This window comes from Marmota monax, unplaced genomic scaffold, assembly GCF_021218885.2.
Source record: "Marmota monax isolate L192 unplaced genomic scaffold, Marmota_monax_Labrador192_F-V1.1 WCK01_AAM20220418_F8-fsc00055, whole genome shotgun sequence".
Lineage (NCBI taxonomy): Eukaryota > Metazoa > Chordata > Mammalia > Rodentia > Sciuridae > Marmota > Marmota monax.
The window spans coordinates 9,746,392-9,771,356 of record NW_026695205.1 but is presented as its reverse complement, the minus strand read 5'-3'; the positions used below and the strand labels follow the sequence as shown (position 1 = coordinate 9,771,356).

The window sequence follows — 24,965 nt, the reverse complement described above, 5'->3', positions numbered from 1 at the left end:
ATTCATTTGGGGAGTTTTTAATTGCTACTCCAGACAAAGCATTCAGTTGCATAACTCTTCTGGTTATAAGCCATATAAGAAGTGTTTTCATGTACACAGAACACATTTATAAAGATCCCTTAACTATTTTACAATGTGCTATGTATAAAATATGAATTGAGAAAATTAGTTTTATGTGTTACTTTAGTATAATATTTTAACATTTTAAAGTTTGGGTATTTTAATGTTTAGAATAGTGTGAACAAAGTTGCCAACTTAGTCATTGTTTCATTACTTTTAGTTGAAATTTAATCTTTTAAAAATTTAATAGTATTTAAAACTTTTTAGATACTAGTCAACTCACTGTCATGTGACTAATTCTCAGATACCTTATTTTAATTACTACTACTACTTAGGAATGTTCAACTTGCTTAAAACACAAAAACATCGAAAGATAGTCTACCATGATCAAGTGGGGTTCATCCCAGAGATGCAGGGTTGGATCAACATGCACAAATCAATTCGTGTAATTCATCACATCAATAGACTTAAAAGATAAGAACCATATGATCATCTCAATAGATACAGAAAAAGCATTTGACAAAACACAGCACCCTTTCATGTTCAAAACACTAGGAAAATTAGGGATAACGGGAACATATCTCAACATCGTAAAAGAAAGCTATGCTAAGCCCCAGGCCAATATCATTCTAAATAGAGAAAAATTGAAAGCATTTCCTCTAAAAACTGGAATAAGATAGGTATGCCCTCTTTCACCACTTCTATCTAACATAGTTCTTGAAACACTGGCCAGAGCAATTAGGCGAAAGAAATTCAAGGCATATGGATAGGTAAAGAAGAACTCAAATTAACGCTATTTGCTGACAATATGATTCTATACCTAGAAGACCCAAAAAATTCCACCAGAAAACTTCTAGAACTAGTAAATGAATTCAGCAAAGTAGCAGGATACAAAATCAACACCCATAAATCAAATGAATTTCTGTATATTAGTGACAAATCCTCTGAAAAGGAAACAAGGAAAACTACCCTATTTACAATAGCCTTAAAAAAGTAAAATAGTTGGCAATCAACTTAACAAAAGAGGTGAAAGACCTCTACAATGAAAACTACAGAATGCTAAAGAAAGAAATTAAAGAAGACTGTAGAATATGGAAAGATCTCCCTTGTTCTTTTATAAGGCAGAATTAATATTGTCAAAATGACCACACTACAAAAAGCACTATGCAGATTTAATGCAATTCCAATCAAAATTCGAATGACATTCCTCATAGAAATAGAAAAGGCAGTCATGAAATTCTTCTGGAAAAGAGACCCAGGATAGCTAAAGCAATCCTTAGCAAGAAGAATGAAGCATCATTATACCAGATCTTAATCTATACTACAGGGTAATAGTAAAAAACAAACAAACAAAAAAAAAAACAGCATAGTATTGGTACCAAAATAGACTTGTAGACCAATGTACAGAATAGAGGACACAGAGACTAACCCACATAATATAATTATAGTTATCTTATATTAGACAAAGTTGCCAAAAATGTACATTGGAGAAAAGATAGCCTCTTCAACAAATGGTGCTGGGAAAATTGGAAATCTGTGTGCAACAAAATGAAATTAAACCTCTCTCTTTCATCATGCACAAAACTCAACTCAAAGTGGATCAAGGACCTAGGAATTAAACCAGAGACACTGTGTCTATTAGAAGAAAAAGTAGGTCCAAATCTCCATCATGTGGGATTAGGCCCCAACTTCTTTTATAAGACTCATAGCGCAAGAATTAATAACAAGAATCGATAAATGGGATAGATTCAAACTAAAAAGCTTCTTCTCCGCAAAAGAAACAATCTGTGAGGTGAATAGAGAGCCTACTATTTGGGAACAAATTCTTACCACATGCTCGTCAAAGCACTATCTCTAGAATATGTAAAGAACTAAAAAATCTTAACACCTAAAAAAGAAATAACTCAATCAAAAATGGGTCAAGGAACTGAACAGACACTTCTCAGAAGAAGATACACAATCAATCAAATATATGAAAAAATGTTCAATATCTCTAGCAATTAGAGAAATGCAAATCAAAACTACTCTAGGATTTCATCTCACTCCAGTCAGAATGGCAGGTATTAAGGATACAAACAATAATAACTGCTGGCGAGGATGGTGGGGAAAAGGCCCACTCATACACTGCTGGTGGGATTGCAAAATAGTGCAGCCAATATGGAAAGCAGTATGGAGATTTCTTGGAAAACTGGGAATGGAACCACTGTTTGACCCAGCTATGTCCCCAAAGGACTTCAAAACAGCATACTACAGGGACACAGCACAATTCACAACAGCTAAACTGTGGAACCAACCTAGATGCCCTTCAGTAGATGAATGGATAAAGAAAATGTGATATATATACACAATGGAATATTATTCAGCATTGAAAGAGAATAAAATCATGGCATTTGCAGGCAAATGGATGGAGCTGGAGAATATAATGCTAAGTGAAATTAGCCAATCCCAAAAAATCAAATGCCGAATGGTTTCTCTGGCTTAAGGATGCTGATTCATAATATGCTGCAGCAGGGGTGATGGGAAGATTAAATGAACTCTAGATAGGGCAAAGGGGAAAGGGGAGGGAGGCAAAGGGAGAGGGCAGAGGAGTAGGAAAGATGGTGGAATGCGATGGTCATCGTGACCCTAAGTACATATATGAGGACATGAAGGATGTGACTCTACTTTGTGTACAACCAGAGATATGTAAAATTGTGCTCTATATGTGTAATATGAATTATAATGTGTTCTCTTGTCATATATATCATTAAAATAACAAAAGAATGTTCAATTTTCAAGAATAAGAAAACGTAACTACTGAATGATAAAGATATAAACAGCTGACTGGTTTTAGTAAAAAGCATTTGTGTGACATTTTTTAGACTCATGTACCATTTACAAAGGGAAATCAATTTTATTCGTGGCTAAACAGTTATTTTTTTAAATTTTTTTTAATTTATTTTTTTTATTGGTTGTTCAAAACATTATAAAGCTCTTGACATATCATATTTCATACATTAGATTCGAGTTGGTTATGAACTCCCAATTTTACCCCAAATATAGATTGCAGAATCACATCGGTTACACATCTACATTTTTACATAATGCCCTATTAGTAACTGTTGTATTCTGCTGCCTTTCCTATCCTCTACTATCCCCCCTCCCTCCCCTCCCATCTTCTCTCTCTACCCCATCCACTGTAATTCATTTCTCTCCTTGTTTATTTTCCCATTCCCCTCACAACCTCTTATATGTAATTTTGTATAACAATGAGGGTCTCCCTCCATTACCATGCAATTTCCCTTTTCTCTCCCTTTCCCTCCCACCTCATGTATCTGTTTAATGTTAATCTTTTCTTCCTGCTCTTCCTCCCTGCTCTGTTCTTAGTTGCTCTCATTATATCAAAGAAGACATTTGGTATTTGTTTTTTAGGGATTGGCTAGCTTCACTAAGCATAATCTGCTCTAGTGTCATCCATTTCCCTGCAAATTCCATGATTTTGTCATTTTTTAGTGCTGCGTAATACTCCATGGTGTATAAATGCCACATTTTTTTTATCCATTCATCTATTGAAGGGCATCTGGGTTGGTTCCACAGTCTAGCAATTGTGAATTGTTTTTTAATTTTAATAATTTTTAAAAATTTATGTATGACAGTGGAAAGCATTACACATGTAGAACATAATTTTTCATATTTCTGGTTGTATATAAAGTATGTTCACACCAATTTGTGTCTTCATACATGTACTTTGGATAATAATGTCCATCACATTCCACCATCATTTCTAATCCCATGCCCCCTCCCTCCCTTCCTACTTCTCTTCCCTATCTAGAGTTTGTCTGTTCGCCCATGCTACCCCTCCTTACCCCACTATGAATCAGCCTCCTTATAAACATTTGGCATTTGTTTTTATGGGATTGGCTAACTTCACTTAGTATTATCTTCTCTAACTCCATTTACCTGCAAATGCCATGATTTTATTCTCTTTTATTGCTGAGTAATATTTCATTGTGTATATATGCCACATTTTTCTTATCCATTCATCTATAAACAGTTATTTTAAAAGTTTGTAAGATCTTCAACATTTAGAACCATTTAAAGTTCTGGTTAAGAATAGGAATATAGTTGTCCCATGCGAAATTCGTTCCAGGATCTCTGTGCATATCAAAATCTGTGGATGCTCAATTCTCTTATATAATGAAATGGATAGTATTTGCATATAATTCCACACACATGTTCCCATGTACTTTTAAGTCATTTCTAGGTTACTTATAATACCTAATAAATACAAAAGTTATGTAAATTGTTCTTGTACTATATGTTGCTTAGAGAATAATGATGAAATCAGTACATGATTAGTGTAGAGACAAAACTTTTTTTGGTCTGTGGTTGGTTGTGTCTGCAAATGTGGAACCATGGATAGGAATTGCTGACTGTATATTTCCCAGCTGCCTCTCAGCTCTTTGTTATTTTGTTTTTGTTTTGGGGGGTCATTTTTATTACATTTCCAATGTCATATCTTTTTTTTTTTTTTTTGTTAGTTTTTTTGTTTGTTTTTTTGGTGCTGGGGCTCGAACCCAGGGCCTTGTGCATGCAAGGCAAGCACTCTACCAACTGAGCTATAGCCCAAGCCCCCAATGCCATATCTTTTTTAACATCTATTCTTTTTAATAATTCTGAAAATGTATCTCTCTTTATTTCTTTTTTCAATAGTAGCAACTAAAATGACTGGTGGTAGCAGTTGTAGACCCAGAACAATCACATAGTAATTTCAACAGGGAAACTTTAATATGAAGAATTATTACCAATAAAACGGGATCAGAATAATAAGGGCTTGTCTATTAGAATGTTTAAAAGACTTGAAAATATTACAGAAATAACAGATATAGTGAGCCACTGCTGAGATAAACTATTTAAAGAAATGCCCCCTCTCTCTAATGCTGACATCTGGACCTTTGTTGGAAAGGGCATGATATGGCTCATTGGGTGGCAGAGCAGTTGCTGTAATGCTATGCTAGTGGAACTAGGGGGCGTTCCCTTGGAACTTGTTGGAATATCTCCTCTAGGGCACTGTCCTACAGCCTGTCTCAGGACTTGGGGAGATGGTATTGCAGGAGACGCAGGTGACTGCTAGGTACTGCAGAGTTTATGTGGGAGCTTGTCATAGCTGACCACCTTGCAGCTCTCCACACTGTCTCGGGCACTGTGGAACCTGTGCATGTCTCAGAGCCGGCTCAGGGGAGGACATCAGGAAAGGAAAGGAACTCTTCTCCCTTGCAGAGCTTCCTGTTATCGGAGCTTACAATACGCCAACTTACAAAGGAAACACACTTAACTGGGCCAGATCCACTGTGTAGTCTGTAGAAATAAAAGGTAAATTTGGAGTTGAGAGGCAGTAATTTGATACGTGGCACAGTAGTTGTACCGGTGTGTCTTTTTTGGTACTACTTCAGCATGAGCTTTATTTCATTTATATTTAGGTCTCTGAATGAAGAAGAGTTCCATGGTAATTTTTAATTGCATTATTATTAGTATAATGGTATATGTAGGCTTGTGTTAGTTTTCTATCACTCGTGCCAAGTTATTTAAGTTTTCCAAACCATTTTCCTTTTACATAAATTAAGAATCACAATTTCATGTCTAAAATCTTTTCTAAGATAAATATTTTATATTTCTGTTGCTCTCTGCCTTGTGAAAAATTTTTGTTTATTTATTTAGGTTAGATAGTGGTACATGAACAGGCCTGGCTGGCTGTTCTAGCTGGATCTTGCAAGGTACTTCGAAATTTGCTTATAGGTTCACAGAACCTATTCATCAGCTGAGTAGTTTAAGAAATGATTTTATCAGTTTATAGTGACTAGATTATAATCTGGTTAAATAAACTATGACATCACACTGAGTTTTAATTATAATCATGTTTTGATTTTTATTGGTGCTTAGTTCTTGAGTTCACATAAAGAGGATATATACAACTTTCTGTATTGGTGAAAATGTTTAATACCACCAGTTTTACAGACTATAATATATGAGTGACTTACAGGAAGTTAGCTACTTGAAAACCTTAGACTAAGGAGTTATAGCCGTATGAGTGACTTACACATAGCTACTACTGTAAACCACCCTAATGTGTCAACAGGGTTAAAGACTGTGGTATCTATCTTATTTCAAGGACTTCACATTAATTTTTCTATTTATTTCATGACATCAATGGCAGGTTAGTTCTTTTATAGTATCTTTCTCAATTTGGATTTTTCTGGTTGATCTTCATGAGTAGATTCAGAGTAAATATTTTTGTTGAGAATCCCCCACAGGTGGTATGTGATATTGGCTTGACTTCTTATTGGTGATGTTAGATTTGATCCCTCCATTGGGTTACCCTTTGAAACTAATAGCTATCCTGTGAGATGGTTTATTGAAACTGTGTGAATATTCTTTCCCAGGCCTTTCATTTGGCAGTTTTCATTTGATGACTCCTATCTGAATCAATTTTTATGAAAGAGCAATTTTAAAAATTGTCATTCCTTCTATTTATTTATTTAATTAGGAAGGGAATTGAACCCTGGGCCTCATACATGATAGACAAAACACTATCACTTAACTATACTCCCAAGCATGGCCTTCTACATTTATTAGTTTATATTTGTGTTGGTCAGCTTTCTGCCATTGTGAGCGATTACTTGAGATAACCAACTTATACAAAGAAAAGGTTTATTTTGTCTTACAGTTTTGGAGATTTCTTTTCATGGTTGTTTGGACCTCTGGTGAGCATGTGGAAGAGCAAAGCCTCTTTCTTAACTTCATAACCAAGAAGTTGAGAAGAGGAATTACAGACCAGGGTCTACAATAGTCTTTAAGAGACACGCTGTCAGGGAACTGAGGACCTCCAGAAGGCCCACCTGTGGAAGGTGCTACCACTTCCCAGTAGCTCCACTCTCACACATGGGCCTTTGGAAGACATCAGAGTTCAACCTAGAGCAACATTCTGTAAATACAACATTTTTGTTCCTGTCACCTTTTTTTAAAAAAAAAAAAAAAAGCAACTAATGGACTTAACAGATTTTATTTTTTTTCAATGTGTTGTGATTTATCAATGTTTTTTTTTTTTTTTTTTTTTTTGCGGGGGTGGGGGATGCTCAAATTATCACAAATTTATTCCATGGGACAAAACCAAGCTCTGTTGTTTTGTTTTCCCCAGTTTTTTCACAGTCACAGCAGATGCTCCTGTTTACCTTGTATACATCATTGTCTACCCATTGTGGAAATATGCCTGTTTATTCAACTAGTTTCTTGTTTTTTCTATTGAAAATAAAATTCAATAAGTAACTCTGTGTGAGTGTGTGTGTGTGTGTGTGTGTGTGTGTGAGATATTGTTTGAGGTACACTTTGTGCTTTGAGTTTCCTAATTTCTCCCCACTGGGGGTGTACCATTTAGCACCCCACTAGCCATGGTTAAGAACCTGTTTTCCACAGGCTCACTTGTCAAGCTTTTGAATTTTTGCCAAGTTCTGTTAAGAGAGAATTAGTATCTTTGTGTAATATTAATTTGCATTTCTCTTACGAAAAAGGAGTATTTTTCTGTATTTTTTTAAGGGTTATTTGTGTATCTGCAGATTTTCGATTTAGATCTTTTGCCCATCTTTGAGGGAAAAAAAAATCAGGTCTTGTTGGTTATTTTTCCTTCCAAATTTTAGTGCTAGGGGAATTTTTCCTTTATTTGCAGTGTATGTTAAATATATTAAAATTTTAAACTTTATATCTGTTACAGTAATTTTGGTCTTCATAATATAAGTAAGTTATTGGAACTTCTGCTATAGCCTCATCTGTACCATTTTGTTACTTTGACAATGAGTGATTTAAATTCAGTTTGTTTATCCTAAAAGGGAATAACTTAATCATCCAGCATCCCGTCAATATCAAAAGTCAGTCCAAATAGTTCTTTCTTAGTAGTTTTATGATTGAGTGAAATAAACCATGTAAGTGGAAAATGCACATTTGCTTTTCATGGCACTGTTCACATTGATGATAGGCAGTCTTCCCATCTCAGAGGGAAAAATATGTGAGATTCTGATTCTAATTATGATAGTTGGGAATTAAAGGATAATCTTTTGTTGAGATGAGAATGTTAATGAGAATTTATTACTTGTGATTATATTAAATATGAATTTCTTCCTAGGAAAAATTAATTACAACTACTTTCTCTGCGTGTTTTAGGTTTTGACGACAATTCGTTCAGGGCATCGAGCAAATATATTTAGTGCAAAGTTCTTACCATGCACAAATGATAAGCAGATTGTATCCTGTTCTGGAGATGGAGTAATATTTTATACAAATGTTGAGCAAGATGCAGAAACCAACAGACAATGCCAGTTTACATGCCATTATGGAACTACATATGAGGTACAGTGTTAGGATATCCATTCTATCTGTGGAAATGTTATGTTTTTGAATAAGAATGTGAGATGTGTGTGCATGTATATACACATAGATGTGTATATATAGGTACATATTCATGATAGATTAGAATTCAGCAAGCATTTGAGAAAATTTATCTTGATAGACTTGTGGATAAAGTTAAGAAATAAGATGCACGTAATAGTCTTATGAGATGGTTTGTAATTGCTTGAGCAAACATACTTTAAGGAAACAGATGCCAGCACTTTAAGGTTGCCTCTGTTACTGCGCTACATGGCTCTGCATTAGGTTTTAACCTCTCAAATACTTTTATCATGTGCTTTTGTAAAGTCACTGGTAGCAAACTTACTGTGTACGTTTGTTTCTGTTGCTAATAACACTGGGTAGATTATAAAGAGAAGAATTTTACTTGACTGATGGGTGTATATTTGGAGGTGCTGCCTTTCTGGCAGAGTCCTGAGGCACTGCCTTTCTGGCAGAGTCCTGAGGCACTGCAGGTTTTCATATGGCAGTAGACAGGGAACACCTGCATACACATATGTACATGGGTATTGTGGTCTTATAAAACCACCAGCACTCAATCGGGGTTGCATCTTAATGGCCTGATCTAATCCCATTTATACCTCTTCAATACCTCTACCTCTAACAGTCATGGTTGGAACTAAATTTCTACCCTCTTACTACTCAGAATGGGGATTAAATTCAAACACATGAAATCCTGGAATTCAGAGAACTATATATCAAGATCGTAGCATTTATCAAATTTTCACATTAGAAGAAATACTAGTAGGCCAAAAAAGAAAAAAAAAAAAAAGAGGGAGAGATTTGTGGAATATCTGTTTATAAACTCAAACCTTGAGCTGAACTGAATGAGGTAGAGTGATTTATGACTCAGTTTATACTTCTTAATTTAGTTCAGAAATATCACTCACAGCACCTAGTGCACTTTTAAAATGTTTGCTTCTGATTTCTTTATATCAAAAACAATTAACCTGTTAATTGTTTTCCATCATTTGAATTTCAGTTCTTTTATATTATGTTTTGGTGTTTGCTTATATCAATAACAGGGAACTGGGTATTGTTTTTTACCCATTCTCAAAATTTTGACCCATCTTTGGAAATTTTAGTCAACTTAAAATTATGGTGAATACTGATACATTTGGGTCTATTTATGTGTCTTATTGTATGGGGTTTGTTTTGTTTTTGTGGGGCTGGGACTTGAACACAGGGCCTTGAATGTGCTGGGCAAGTACTGTACCACTGAGCCACACCCCTACTCTGTGTGTGTTTTCCAGTTTTCCTCTATTGATGGCATCTCCTTTTTTCATCCACTTTTCAAAGTGCTTGGAGGTCTTTCCTTTTGTCTGTTTTGTTCTGCTACTTGCTTAGAAGGTGGACATGCGTGTCTTTTATTCTGGAGGTTGCCTCGTTTGGTTTCTCAGGAATATTTGACAAAGCCTAAAGTCAGTATCCTCATACTTTCTCCTAAATGAAGGACTGTAAAATAGCTCTTATTTAATTTTAAATAATTATGTTGTTCAGAACTTGGTTATATTCTGTTTTCTTTCATGAAGTAGACAGTATCATTGTTCACTAGTCAGTGTTTAGGTTTACCTTTGTATTTACAAGATAAATACCTTTGACTCATCATTCCTGATCTTTTTGTTCTTTAAAGTAAACCATTTGGCAGTACCTTTACTGGTACTTTTTTGATAAAAAATGATTTTAATTTCCTTTTCTTTTCTGTTATTTGTTGGAAAATGTCCTCTTTCTCCTCCTCACCCCCAATACCAGCTCTTGAAAGGCAGTTTTTCCAAGTACAGCCTTTGTTTGATGTTATTCTGTTCCAGGTGATAGCCTTAGTGTTCTGAGTTTCATTGTTTGAGGTCACAAAGTTAGCTTTCAATCTAATTGTGCTTCCTTTATAGGTGTTCGTTCTCTCTCTCTCTCTCTCTTATTTTTTTAACTATTTTCAGTTCTTTTTTTTTTTTTTTTTTTTTTGGCTAGTTCTTTTGTATGTCACAACAATGTATCTTAGTATGGAATTTTCCCCCCATACTAGGGATTTATTGATGTTCTCATGTCATAAATTGGCATCTTCAATAATATGGGAAATTTGTAGTCAATAATAAGTCTTTGGTTATTTTATTTACTTTGTGCTGGAATTTTGATTAGCTGTATATTAGACCTTCTTCTATCCATTGTTCTGAATTTTTGAAATTGAGGGGCTGTGGTTGTAGCTCAGTGGTAGAGGGCTTGCCTAACATGTGTGAGGCACTGGGTTTGATTCTCAGCACCACTTAAAAATGAATAAAAAAACTAAAGGTATAAAAAATGTTGTATCTGTTTATAAAAAAAAAAAAACACATTGAGAAAAGGCACATAAATCCTAAATATAGGGGGCTGGAGTTGTGGCTCAGTGGTAGAGCATTTGCCTAGCATGTGTGAAGCACTGGGTTTGACTCTCAGCACTGCATAGAAATAAATAAAAAAAGGTCCATCAACACCTAAAAAAATATTTAAAAAAATTTTTTTGTAGTTGTGTATGGACAGAATACCTTTGTTAATTTTTATGCAGTACTAACGATTGAACTCTTCACACATGCTAGGCAAGTGCTCTGCCACTGAGCCACAGTCCCAGCCCTAAAAAAAAAAAAAGAAAATTAAAAAAAAAATCGAAATGTATTGCTCAGTGAATTTGAATTATCACAAAACAAATCTGTTCATGTAACTGTCACCTAGAACTGTAGAACATGTAGCATGCCAGAAGCTCCCTCATCCTGACCTCTAAACCTCTAAATTTTTAAGTTTTAACACACCTTTGTTTTTCTGTTTTTGATCTTTATAGAAATAAAAACAGGATGGTTTTTTTCTTTCTTTCATTTTCTTTTTTTTTTGGCCTTTTTCCTTTTTCTCTTGGTGCATGGGATTGAACTTGAGTATCATGCATATTAGGCAGACATTCTGCCACTGAGCCGCATCCCATTTCTGGCTCTGTTGTTTAAAAAACTGTTATTTTTGTGTCCGGCTTCTTTCACAAAGCTTTGAGATTCATCCTTGTTGATGATGATAGTGATGATTTGTTTTTTTAGTTTTTGGGTTTTTTTTTTTTTTTTTTAAATGGTACTAGGGATTGAACCCAGTGTCTTGTGCATGCGAGGCAAGCACTCTACCAACTGAGCTATATCCCCAGCCCAGATTTGTTCATTTTTATTGCTTATGTAGTATTTTATTTTAGAAGTAGATTATAGTTACTGTTCCCATTCTGTTGTTGGATAATTCAGTTTGTTTCAATCATTTGAGTAATTTGAACAGTGTTACTATGAACATTCTAGTGCATATCTTTAAGTGGCTCTGTGCAGACATTTATTTTTAGTGGAATTGCTAGGTTACAAGAGAGGCATATGAACAACCTTTAATTGATATTGACATATGGTTTTCCATTCTGTGTGTGTGTGTGTGTGTATTTATTTCTGTACCCTTTGTGTCTGAACCCTTTTGTACTTCCATTAACAGTGTTTATTTTTCCAGTTTCTCCATATACACATCAATACTCAGTATTATCTGTCTCTTTCATTTTGGCTGTACTGGTGGTATGTTGTAGTATTTCCAGGTGGTGCTAATTTGTATTTTTGATGCATGAATGAGTTTAACACTTTTTTGTGTACACAGTGTTTAAAAACAGAAAAATATCTTCCATGTATGGGAATGCTAAATACCCAAGATTGATAGTATGTATTTCTAGATATGGAGGGAAAGGGGAATTTTCTGCTAGACTTCACAGAGGACATTAACTTACATTATTGTCATAGCTAAGTTAGAAGTGGTTACAGGAACATCTAAATTATTCTTAACTTTTTGAAAATGTTTTTATTGTGGTGAAATACATATAATATAAAATTCTTCATGGTAGCCATATTTTGTGTATAGTACAGTGCCATTAATGTTGTTGTGTAACTGTCACACTATGTAAGATTCTTTTTGAGAGTTCAGTTTATCAGCGTTAATCATTTCAGCATTCCCCAGTAATTTTTTTTAGCATCAGAGAGAACATTTATCATATACTTATAATATAATGATAATTTTATTAGAAAAAGACATAAAAATTAGTTTTGGAATTGTTTGAACTAGTTAGCTAGTGGAGAATCTTTGAAGCTGGAGATTATTATCAAAGTTGATAAAAGCTTATAATATTAACTTTCTGTCTAAAGTGTATTATTCTGATTCATGGTGTAGGTAAGTCATAATTAGTTAAAATGAATGAATTTTAACTTAATGCTTTTAACTTAATTGTTTCATAAAATAATAGCAGTATGTTTTGAAGCCACCTGTTTCAATGTTCAATAAGGTTTTCTGTACTTCCATTTCTGTCTTCAGATCATGACTGTACCCAATGACCCTTACACTTTCCTGTCTTGTGGTGAAGACGGAACTGTTAGGTGGTTTGACACACGCATCAAAACTAGCTGCACAAAAGAAGATTGCAAAGATGTAAGAATCCAGTTTTTGTAGAAATGATGAAGAAAAGTTATGGTTATAATTACATTTGCACAATAATTTATCTTTGGGTGATTCAGGGTGAACTTTAAAACATTTCTCTAACATCTTCAATCATAAAATTTCTTAAATAAGGTATTTTTAATGAAGTTGAAGAACTTATATTTTAACTGCATATTTTTTAAGTATATCTGTTAACTGGACTTTGTGGGGCATGCCTGTAATCCCAGTGGCTCCAGAGGCTGATGCAGTAGGATTGCAGGTCCAAAGCCACCTTCAGAAATTTAGCAAGGCCCTAGGTAACTTAGCAAGCCCTACCACAAAATAAGAAATAAAAAGGGCTGGAAATGTTGCTCAGTGGTTAAGCACCCCTGGGTTCATCCCTGGTGTGTGTGTGTGTTTGTGTGTGTGTGTGTTTGTGTGTGTGTGTGTGTGACAATTTGTATAATTATTTAGCATATACTCTAGTATTGAAACTTGGAGAATTTGTCAATATCTCTGATTTACTCATGTAGACCATTTTGGTTAATCAAAATACCAGTGATAAAAGCTTATGTAAGTTCAGTATTTTCCCTCCAGTCCCCAATCTTTTAAAACAAGAATTATGTTATTTTTTTGAAAGAAAAAAGTCTGTCAACATGTTCATTCAAATTTAGCTCACTTCTCTAAAAGATATAGCATTATTTTCAATATTTGACTTTTCAGTACTATTTTAAACTTATATAAGCTCTGAGAAGTCATTCAGTCTTTTGGCCCACACTGTTAACTCCAAGTGTTGTTATTTGTCAAGCATTAGTTAGAGCACTATAGCTTTTTCTTGGATTTTTTTTCCCCCTCCTTCCAATACTGGGAATTTAATCCTGGGCCTTGTTCATGCTAGCCAAGTACTTACTCTACCACTGAACCGAATCCCTAGCCGTTGATTGTTTTGAAGAAGTAAATGAAAATAAAAAGTGTTACGCAGTTTCTGTTTACTGAAAGTTAACAAAAACAAGAATACTAGTAATAAAATTAAGTGTTGCTAACTGAACAAGTTACCGTAATTAATATGGTTTAGGAATGAAAAGATTGTTAATGTATTTGAAAAATATAATAGAAAACAAGAAGTAGAAATTGAAAAAATCTTAAATATACAAATTTAATCAGTTTTGGTTTCATATATGCATGTGTGTATTTTTGCATAAACATACATAAGCAAATAGGAACTGGAGGCAGAATTCAGCTTAACATATCAGACTGTGGGAGCATTTGCAATACCTGTTTCTTAAAAATGTGCTTGATACTAAAATCTATTATTTCAAGTTCTTTTAAACTTTATTATAGGAGGATTTAGTTATGCTTTTCTAAACCAAATTTTCATGAAATAGAATAACCAGAGGAATTAACTACTAACAACTTAGAATTAGGAAAGGCACTGGTAAATCTCTTCTGGGTAATAATATTTTGAGGTTAATAAGCAAAGTTTAAGGTAAATTAACAAAGTGTGGCTATCCTGAATAGAGTAAAGAGCTTGAGTCATTAGCCGAAGTAATATGAAATCAACAGTGTACCTTACACACATATTTTTAAGGTGGTGGCACTTATATTTTCTAATGCATCTATAGATGTAAGAAGTTCCTTTATAGTAAGGTCTATCTTACTATAGAAGGGTTTGTATTTATTCATGTGCTGTTTCAGTTTTCAGCTGGTATGGAGAAAAGATTTTACCACTTGAGAAAACTTTGGAAATTTAAAATCAATTCAGAATATTTTGTTGTATTTTATTAACAATGGATTATAGTTAAATATTATGAGTTTCATGTACTCATGAACACTTCTCAGACAAAAGCAAAGCAGATCATACTTCTACCTTTACTCTCAAGTGGACCAGGCATTTCTAATGGTATTAATGGCTTAGCCATCCATTACTAGGTAGTGTATGAATATTTTACATTTATAAATGCATGCTTATTGTTCATGAGCATGGGAATGTTTAGCAGGCACATCAGATAAGTATTATTATCATATGAAATATAGCTAGCTTTGAAGAAGAGGTTTCAATTATAGTAATGTAAATTTCTTGAATTATTCTCTTTGTAACAGCTGATGATCTGATGTCATTGCTTAGTGTTTTGTATATTTGAGCTAATTTTAATTTGCCCTCTTCCCAATATATTTTATATTACTCAAATAGTGATAGTTTTTTAAAATCTAAGGTTAGTGTTCTCTGTTATTATTTTGATTGTTTTTACAGTACTGTCAATCAGTTTTGAAATTGCTTATCAAGCTGTAAAGAAAAAAGTGATCTTTAGATTCATAAAGTGTTAAAAAGGAATACTAACTATTTTTGGGGGGTTTCATATAGGACAAGTGTTTAGAAAGTAATTTTTAATAGAAACCTAAGAAATATATTAAAAGGAAACCTCTTTCCCCTCTTTTTGTTTTGCTGGTTTTATTAGAACTTCTGAGAAAAGTTATTTTCTTATTTAAGGGGAAAATGTTTTAAATATGGTATCATTGTTACTGTGTAGCTATATGTATTGGATATTGTCTTATCTTTTTTAGGACATTTTAATTAACTGTCGCCGTGCTGCCACATCTGTAGCTATTTGTCCACCAGTACCATATTATCTTGCTGTTGGCTGTTCGGATAGCTCAGTACGAATATATGATCGACGAATGCTGGGCACAAGAGCCACAGGTAGGGGGATTATAGAGAATATAAAGGACTGTCATTTCAAAGAACAAATCTTTATGAAATTTTCCATTAAAAGTTTTTGTTATAAACTTTCAAGAAATACAACATAGTTAAATAATATAGATTATTGTGTTTCTAAAAAAGCATCAAGTTTTTAAGACCCTTTGGGGATGATACTTTTAGTTTCATTTAAAAAAAAATTCTTTAACACTTTATGTATTAGTTTCCCAAAAATGCCATAATAAATCACCATATAATGAGTCTCTTAAAAGAAATTTATTGTCTTACGTTTTTGGAAGCTGGACATCTAGAATCAAGATGTCTCATGTTTTGTTTCTGTTGAAGACTCAGGAAAAATCTGTTCATGCCTCCCCCTCTAGATTCTGGTGATTGCTGCCAATTCTTGGCATTGCTTGGTTTGTTGGGTGTATCACTTCAGTCTCAGTTTCCATCTTTACATTCTATTCTCCTCTGTTTTCTGTGTCCAGGTTTCACTCTTTTTAGGACATGAGCCACATTGAATTTAGGGTCTGTCTAATCCAGTATAATTCATGTCATGTAATTACATCAACCAAGACCCTGTTTGCAAAAAAGATTACATTCTGAGGTTCTGGGTAAACATGAATTTTAGGAGTACTCTGCTGTTTTTCAGTCAAGAGGACTCATGTTAAACATAGTAGGGTAAAAGAAAGATGAGTGACTTGGGTATTTATTATTGTATAGCATATATTTTTGCCTACCTATCTTCAAGTGCTATTAGTGATGCTGCAGCATTCTTTTGTTGTTGTTTTGGTGCTGGGAAGTGAACACAGGGGCACTCACTGAGCCCCATCCCCTGCCCCATTTTGTATTTTATTGAGAGACAAGGTCTCAATTAGTTGCTTAGTGCCTCGCTTTTGCTGAGGCTGGCTTTGACCTCGCAATCCTCCTGACTCAGCCTCCTGAGCCACTGGGATTATAGGCGTGCACCACTGCGCTTGGCTAATCCAGTGCTTTTTCTCCTCATCCAGCATGATATCAGACCACTACTAGAATAAACAATTGAAAGCCAAATTCCATTAGCATTTTCTCAATAAAGGAAGGCCAGAATTAGTTTTAAGCATATACATACATAAACATGAGTATCAAATACACACACACACACACACACATATTCACATGTTTTAAACTGTGTGAAAAATAAAGTTGTCCTTGGGCAGAAACCAAGAGTGTCTTTTTTTTTAACATCATGGGCAGATTTATTTGGGTTTGTTTGTTTGCTTTTGACTCCATTACATACTCATGGAAGGTGGTGAAGTACTCCACCAGGAGAAGTTTGATGTTGACAGACTTCTGGTGACAGCAAGACTATGTCAGCACAATGATGCTAGTATTAATAGATTATGAAATGGGAATATTAGATGAGAGTTCTCCTGTTTTGAACTATGTCCTGTCAGTGTGGGTAGGCATATTTGGGGGAAACAGTAGTAGTAACAGGATATGAAATTGTAGGTATTATTATTATTATTTAGCTATAGTTGGACACAATACCTTTATTTTATTAAAATAAAGCCACAATCCCAGCCCCTAATTATTGTTCTTAACAGATGGGAAACAACTGACAATTTTGAGCAGGACAGCACTTGATTGTGCACGTTTACATAGCTTTGTGGGGTTCTTGGAAGTCAGTATTCCTGGACCTCTAGGCCACAAAGTACCAGTTGTCCCTCCCTGTCATACCGAATTGTATTAAAGGCTACTGAAGTTGTTAAAATTGGAATCATAAGCTACTTAATATGCTACTAGAGGAAAGTAATTTTCCTGTTGTAGAATTTATGTTATTTTAGTTTGAGGGGAATTTTTGGAAGATGACTTTGTATAACCATGATCATGAACAAATTTATTAAATAACTGATATTTAAACAGAACATTTGTATGATTTGGAATTCCAGATAATCATGAATTTTTTTGTAGATGTTATCTTTATTTGGTATTCTTTTTTTGTTATAAACTCTTGATAAAGCAACCCTATTCTAGATAATAAATGTGATAGCTTTAGATTTATATAGCTACAGTAAATCACATATTTCATAATTCAGGTTAAGAGTTTTAAGATGTTTTAAATAACACCCTCTTTTCTTAGGGAATTATGCAGGTCGAGGGACTACTGGAATGGTTGCCCGTTTTATTCCTTCCCATCTTAATAATAAGTCCTGCAGAGTGACATCTCTGTGTTACAGTGAAGATGGTCAAGAGATTCTCGTTAGTTACTCTTCAGACTACATATATCTTTTTGACCCAAAAGATGATACAGCACGAGAACTTAAAACTCCTTCTGCAGAAGAGAGACGTGAAGAGGTAGGTTTGCTCAAAACCATATTCTTTATTCAGTTAAGAAAATACTGATTGTGTTATTTCTGAGGCCTAAAAGCCGAATATATACACACAAACATACATGCATACATATATACATGGATCACTTATAAGGCACTTTGGGTTTAGGGAACAAGAACACAAAACACACCTGAAAGCACAGGGCTAATGAATGCGAAGGTGACTCTAGAGAAAAGTTTTTGTTTTTTTTTTTTAATAAAATATTTAAGCCAGGAAATGTGTTGCATACCTGTCTTCCTGGTGACTTGGGAGAATGAGGCCAGCCTGGACAACTTAGTGAGAATCTGTCTCAAACATGAAAAGGGCTGGGGTTGTAGCTTGGTGGTAGAGTGCTTGCCTCACATGCGTGAGGCCCTGGGTTCCATCCTCAGCACCACATTAAAAAAAAAAAAAAAAAATTAAAAAATAATGATATTGTGTCCATTTAAAAAAAAAAAAAAGAAGTCGTTTTAAAAAATAAAATTGTTTTCTTTAACCTTGTTAAATTTCTTTCCATATATTGTTTTTCACTTTGGATTTTGTATTTTATAACGTCCCAACTATTCACCCTATAGTTTGGCTGGTGAATGTCTTTTGAAATAAACATTGATTTTTATCAGTAGTGATTTAGGTATTGTCACAGTGCCCATTAGGAACATATTTTAAAGGTTACTGAACAGTAGCAATTTTGCAATTCCTATGAGATGCAAAACTAAACTCAGTGTTATTGTTGTTTGCACCAGGGATTGAACCCAGGAGTACTTAACCACCAAATCATATCCCAGCCCTTTTATATATTTTATTAGAGAGAGGTCTCATTGAGTTGCTCAGGGCCTTACTAAATTTCTGAGGCTGGGTTTGATCTCTGAATCCTCCTGCCTTGGCCTCCTGAGTCCCTGGGATTACAAGCATGCACCACCGTGCCCAGCTAAACTCAGTTTTTCTAATTTCTTTATAAATCTGTTTTAGGATTTTAAATGTGAAAGTGCATTGTGTGAATTAGAAAGTTGACAAAGAAGGAGGGTATGTATGATGGCTAATGAAAGTTATTTATGAGTTTATTGGACTTGTTGAAAACACAGAATCTGCCTTGTCATTCTGTTGTTGCTTCTAACTTTCCCCTTGCAATTTGTGGGTAAGTTATAGTCAGCTTTGCACCTGTAAGATGACTGGAGAGTTGGAAGTGCACAGATCTGTAAGTGGGCCAACCGGCTCGACTGCCAGAGTCCTTGGCCTGAAGATACTTATGTCATCAGAGTGAGTGAGTGGTGCTGAGTCATGAACAGGTTCTTTTCCTCAACATGTTTTTCTCAGTAATCTTTGTTGAATTAACTAAATAAGAAAAACAATTCTAAAATTGGAGTAAAATTATAAAAAAACCAATCCTACTTATAACAAAGTAAATGATTAGAGGATGTATATAGACAGAATTAATGATTCTTCCTGTTAATTTCAAATTTTATACTAAACCCTGACAGCAGTATTGAGACCAACTATTCTTAACTCACCAAAGGTTTATTGGGTGCCTACTGTACACAAGTTCTACATTCTACTCTGGAGAATTAAGGAGGACTGCGTAGGCATGGCCCTTACTCAGGGAGTTTGTTATCCAGTGAAGTATGCATATAAATAAATACATAAGAAATTGAATTCTAAAACTCAAATAGTAAAATTGTATTTATAAATACTGTGTTCTGTAAAAGAAGAAAAAGGGAGAAAATAATTGAGTGAAAACATGAGTAAAGGCAGTTTTTAAAGCATGAATAATAGTTTCTGATTTGTTTTCCTTTGTTTCCATATATTTGTGTATTTCTTAATTTGTTGGGGCCTCTTTATTTCCTCATGCCTTCTAAGAATTTTATATTTTGTATTTTTTTCCCTCAGTTTTATTTTTGCATTTTTTCTTTTTATCGTCTTTCTTCTTTTCCTCCAGTATCTTTTTGGCATTTCCCTGCCTGATGAACTTCTTTTTTAAATCCATTCTCTCCTTTTCTCCTGTTATTGGCAACCTTTCTCTGAAAATATATCCCAGAGGACTACTGCTTACCGTCCCGACCACACTACTGCCATGATGACAGGCATGAAAGTCTTTTTCCTCCATCATTTGTGTCTTTCTAACCAGTCTTTCTACTTTCACCTGCACGGTCCTTTAGTTACACAGCAGCCTCGTGATCTTTGAGACATGGGCCATGTTGTGTTGCTTTTCTGATCAGTGTGCCAGTGGCTCCCCATCTCCCAGCAAAGCCACGCTGAGGTCCTTTAAGACCTAATATTAAAAGTGCACATTTCTGCTCTTATTGATCTTGGCTCTACCCACATCCACCTACTTAGCAGCAGACAGGCTGAGCATGCTTCTGCCTTTGCGCTTTGGTATTTGCTCTCCCTGAAATGCTCCTTCCCACATACCTGGGTTTTCCAAACCTCTGTGTTTATCAGGTCTTTGCTGTGACCATCTTCTTAGGGGTCATAATCTGCTCAAGAGGAGAGTAAATTCTATGACAATGGGAATTTTTTTCTATTTTATTCATTGTTTTTTTTCTGGATCTGGAATAGTACTCTTTTCTTTTTTAAAGAGAGAGAGAGAGATTTTTAATATTTATTTTTTAGTTATCTGCGGACGCAACATCTTTGTTTGTATGTGGTGCTGAGGATCGAACCCGGGCCGCACGCACACCAGGCGAGCGCGCTACTGCTTGAGCCACATCCCCAGCCCTGGAATAGTACTCGCTCCAAGATCTATAACAGTAAATTTTCTAACATCTATAATAGTACATAAAAGGTGATCAAAAATATTTGTTTACTGACTGAATAAATGTTGTGCCATTTCAGTCCTCTTGACTAGGTTATTTCACATATTCTTCTCCATATCAGACTTGTTATTTTTAATTTGAAAAGATTTTGTTCTAGGGCTAGGGTTGTAGCTCAGTGGAAGAGTACTTGCCTAGCATGTGTGAGGCACTGGGTTCGATTCTCAGCACCACATACAAATAAAATAAAGGCCCATCAACAACCAAAAACTATTTTTTTAAAAAAAGATTTTGTTCTTGTAATGCAAAAAAAAAAAAAAAAGATTTTGTTCCAAAAATAAATTATAATGGTGGTCCTTTGCTTGCATATTCTACATATAGTTCTTCTAAAGGGTGAGGCCTTCTTTTCGGAATAATTGAGCTTTTGGACTGTTGCCACACTGATCTTCCCCTGTTCTAGATAAACCTGAGGTCTCCTGTGTAGATTTTATGATTTTTCAGTCGTTCTTTGCCATACTTTCACATGATGTGGCTTTTGTGGGATGTACTTTTTTTTTGTCTCATTTGCTGGAGATGTTAGCAATCCACTTCACCCCATTCTTGTTGCTTGGTTTGGTGTCCAGGAGAAATCAGAAAATCTACAATTAAGCTGTCACTAAGGTTTTAAAATAAAACCTCCTTAATCGTGAGGGGGGTGGGAATCAATGTTATTTTATTTATTTGTCTGTTTTCTTTTCTTTGTGCTAACGATTATATCAGGGCCCAACACATGCTGGACAAGTGTTCTATGAATGATCTACATCCCCAGCCCTTGACTGTTATTTGAAAGAATAAAATAAAAATAAAGAGAGTACAGAATGAGAGAAAATGTTTCTAAATTAAAACTCTGATTAGATTGTAGAATCCAGAATGTATAAAGAATTTTACGAAAATGGGTAAAGAATTTAAATAGACTTTTTTTTTTCCCTAGAGAAAATACACAAGTAAGTGGCCGATGAGCACATACTGAGGTATTCAGCAAAGCTAGTTATCAAGGAAGTGCAAATCAAAACCAGAGTCAGGCATCACTTCACACACATCAAGATAGCTAAAACCAAAAGGAAAAAAAAAAAAAAAGACAAACAATAACAAGTTGGTGAGGATGGGAAGAGGTTGGAGCCCTTATACTCTACTGGTGGGAAGGTAAAATAGTGTAGCTGCTTTGGAAAAGATTAGTAGTGCCTAAAAAATTAATGAGTTATCCTGTGACATACATATTGGTTATTTATTATTCATGAATAATGGCACCATTATTCAGAATAGCCACTAAGTGGAAATATCAATGTCTTATCAGCTGATGAATGGATAAACAAAATGTTATATCCATAGGATGGAATATTATTCAGCTATAGAAAGGAATGAAATATTGATAAGTGTGAATGAAATATTGTGTCAGAAACCTTGCGGGGGCTAGGGTTGTGGCTCAGCAGTTGAGCACTCGCCTAGCACGTGCAAGGCCCTGGGTTCAATCCTCCGCACCACATAAAAATAAATAAACAAAATAAAGGTGTTTTTAAAAAAGAAAAAAGAAAATCTTGGAACCATTATGCTAAGTGAAAGAAGCCAAGTACACAAGACCTTATGTTGTATGATTCCAATTATATGAAGTGTCCAGAATACACAAATCAATAGAAAGAGAAAGTAGATTAGCAGTTTCTAGGAGCTGAGTTGAATTGACAGGTGTGGACTGGCTGCTAATGGGCATAAGGTTTCTTTCTGGGATGATGAATATGTTCTGGAATTAGATAGTGACAATAGTTGCACACCTTTGTGAATATACATTCAGATTGTAGACTTTATAAAATGTTGAGCATTATGGTACGTGACTTGTGTTGCAATGTAAATGTTGAGAAATGTAGAAGTTAAAGGAGTTCTCAGATGTGTCAGGTGCAATGAACGTGTCAGGTAGTCACTTAAAGGTGCCATTTGACCTGACACTTAATTATTAATCGTATTGTTATCACTTTTATCATAGATCTATGAACTTGCCGAGTGATCCTTTCATTGGTGATCTTGGTAGAGTGAAATCAGTGGGAACATTGACTGCAGTATTGAGGAGGGAATGGTAGATGAAGTGAATGTAGACTTTTCGCAAGAAGCTTCAGAGTAGAGTTAAAAGCAGGAAAAAGAACTCTAGCTGGGGAGAAATATAAAATTGAGGGGGTTTTTGTGTATTTGAGAGAACAAGGTGAAAGGAGACATACAGATGTAGAATAGAGAGGATAATTATTGAAGTGAGTTTGAGGATTTGGAGAAATAAAAAGCACAAGTGGAGAGATTAGGCTTAAACAGAGTAAATGATCCTTACCTTGGGGAAGGTTTGAAGTAGTTATGAAGGTGTAGATAAAGGACAAATTTATAGACTTAAGCTAAGGAAATAGATACATATTTCTACAGGGCTTTCTTTATGTTTTTCTGAAGTAGAAGGAAAAGTTATTATCCAAAAATGAGGGCAGCAAGTTGGAGTAGAAAGTTGAGGAGTGAAACATCTTTGATATAGATGCTGGTGGAATTGGAGAGTGAGTTGTCGAGACTAAGTGAAAACAGTAGCTCCTGTCTTTGGGTGAGTGTGCTTTACCTAGACTCACCTGTAGGACTGAGGCACACAGTTCACTTACTTTTGTCAGCTTGAAGGTGAAGGAGGCAGGAGTAGAAATCACACATACATGATATCAAAGTTACCTTCAGACTTTAGGTTGAAGAGATTTAGTAAAAACTGTCAGCATCACCAGATGTTTACCATCATGAATACTGCAAAAGACTGATGTCATTTATATCATGGTTTCATTTTGATTTGGCGTCTCATTTCCATACTGAATAAAGAAGGTAAGAAGACGGCAGTAATCTGTTAGACTTAAAGTATGCTTTGTGAATTGAGGGTGGGAGGTACAGCTCAGCGGTAAGCATTTCCCTAGCATGCATAGGCCTGGGGTTTGAGAGCAAATGTCCCAGCACAGGGACACGGGGAGTTGAGAGCAAATGAGCTTTCTTTTAGACTTAACTTTTTATTGTTAATTTTTAGTTACGACAACCTCCAGTTAAGCGTTTGAGACTTCGTGGTGACTGGTCAGATACAGGGCCCAGAGCAAGGCCTGAGAGTGAACGAGAACGAGATGGTAACTATACGTTGGTCAGCTTTTTTGGGGGGTATATGGTATTTTAAAAATTAATATTGTAACTCAGTTCCAACTTTATCACTATTATAAAGGATGCTACAGTGAACTTCCGGTACATCTCTCTTGGTGTGCTTGTGTAGATATATCTTAGAATAAATTCCTATAAGTAGAATGGCTGAAGAACATCATTAGAACATTTAATTTAGATAGTTATCAAATGACTCTCCAAAAATGTTGCACTAATTTGTATTTTTACTAAAAATACAAACATGCCCATTGAGCTTAGAACATTGGGTATTATCAGACAATTTTTACTTTCTGTTAGATACAAAGATGAGTGGAAATTCTCAAATTTGTAATATGAGAGTTTTATAATAGTATATCCATCTTTCTTTCTTTCAAGTGCCTTTTATAAGTGCAAAAAAATACTTTGGGAGATTTAAGATGGCACACTTTAGAGCAGGGCAGAGTGGCACATAACTGTAATCCCAGCAACTTGGGAAGCCGAGGCAAGAGGATCACAAGATCAAGGCCAGCCCTGTCAACTTAGCAAGACCATTTCCAAAAGGGGGGTGGTGAGAGTGGGAATATGACTCAGTGATAAAATACTTCTGGGTTTAGTTTCCAATATAAAAACTAGAAAATGAAGGCTCACTTTAGAATAATCTGAAAGTATTATATATTAATTGAGTCTTTAGCCAAAATATTACTCTAATGACTTCTAAAACTCATGATTAAAAGTATATTATTTTGTATATTATCCTCAATATTATTTTACAATACATATTTAAATGTGAAGCTATATAATATAAAGTGCAGAAGTCTAAATCCATAGAAAACGTAAGAACAAATGTTAAATGACTTGACTGTAGAATAGAGTTGTCATGTTTTAAATTTGATATTATACTTTAAGTTTTAAAATGCCCCTAAGAAGGCTTGTTTATTTAACATGGTGAAAGGAGTAAAGGAAGAGACACAATACTTTCTGGTTTCAGCTAATTTTAAATATCCAGAATTTGCTTATAAAATGATGAAAATTTAGTTTTTAGGAAAATTCATGCAAAAGCCCAATTCCACTTATATCTG

At 34.8% G+C, this 24,965-nt stretch overlaps 1 protein-coding gene across 6 annotated transcripts in view; it reads left to right on the top strand.

Annotated features, from left to right (window-relative positions):
• Dcaf6 (DDB1 and CUL4 associated factor 6) overlaps positions 1–24,965 on the top strand; it is a 111,419-nt gene that overhangs the window by 25,592 nt on the left and 60,862 nt on the right. For all 6 annotated transcript variants that reach the window (XM_046429978.2, XM_046429976.2, XM_046429981.2 and 3 more), the window contains exons 4-8: positions 8,251–8,436; positions 12,829–12,942; positions 15,493–15,628; positions 17,748–17,962; positions 23,786–23,879. In XM_046429978.2, the coding sequence (XP_046285934.1) occupies positions 8,251–8,436; positions 12,829–12,942; positions 15,493–15,628; positions 17,748–17,962; positions 23,786–23,879 (745 nt within the window). The remainder of the gene's footprint in view (positions 1–8,250; positions 8,437–12,828; positions 12,943–15,492; positions 15,629–17,747; positions 17,963–23,785; positions 23,880–24,965) is intronic.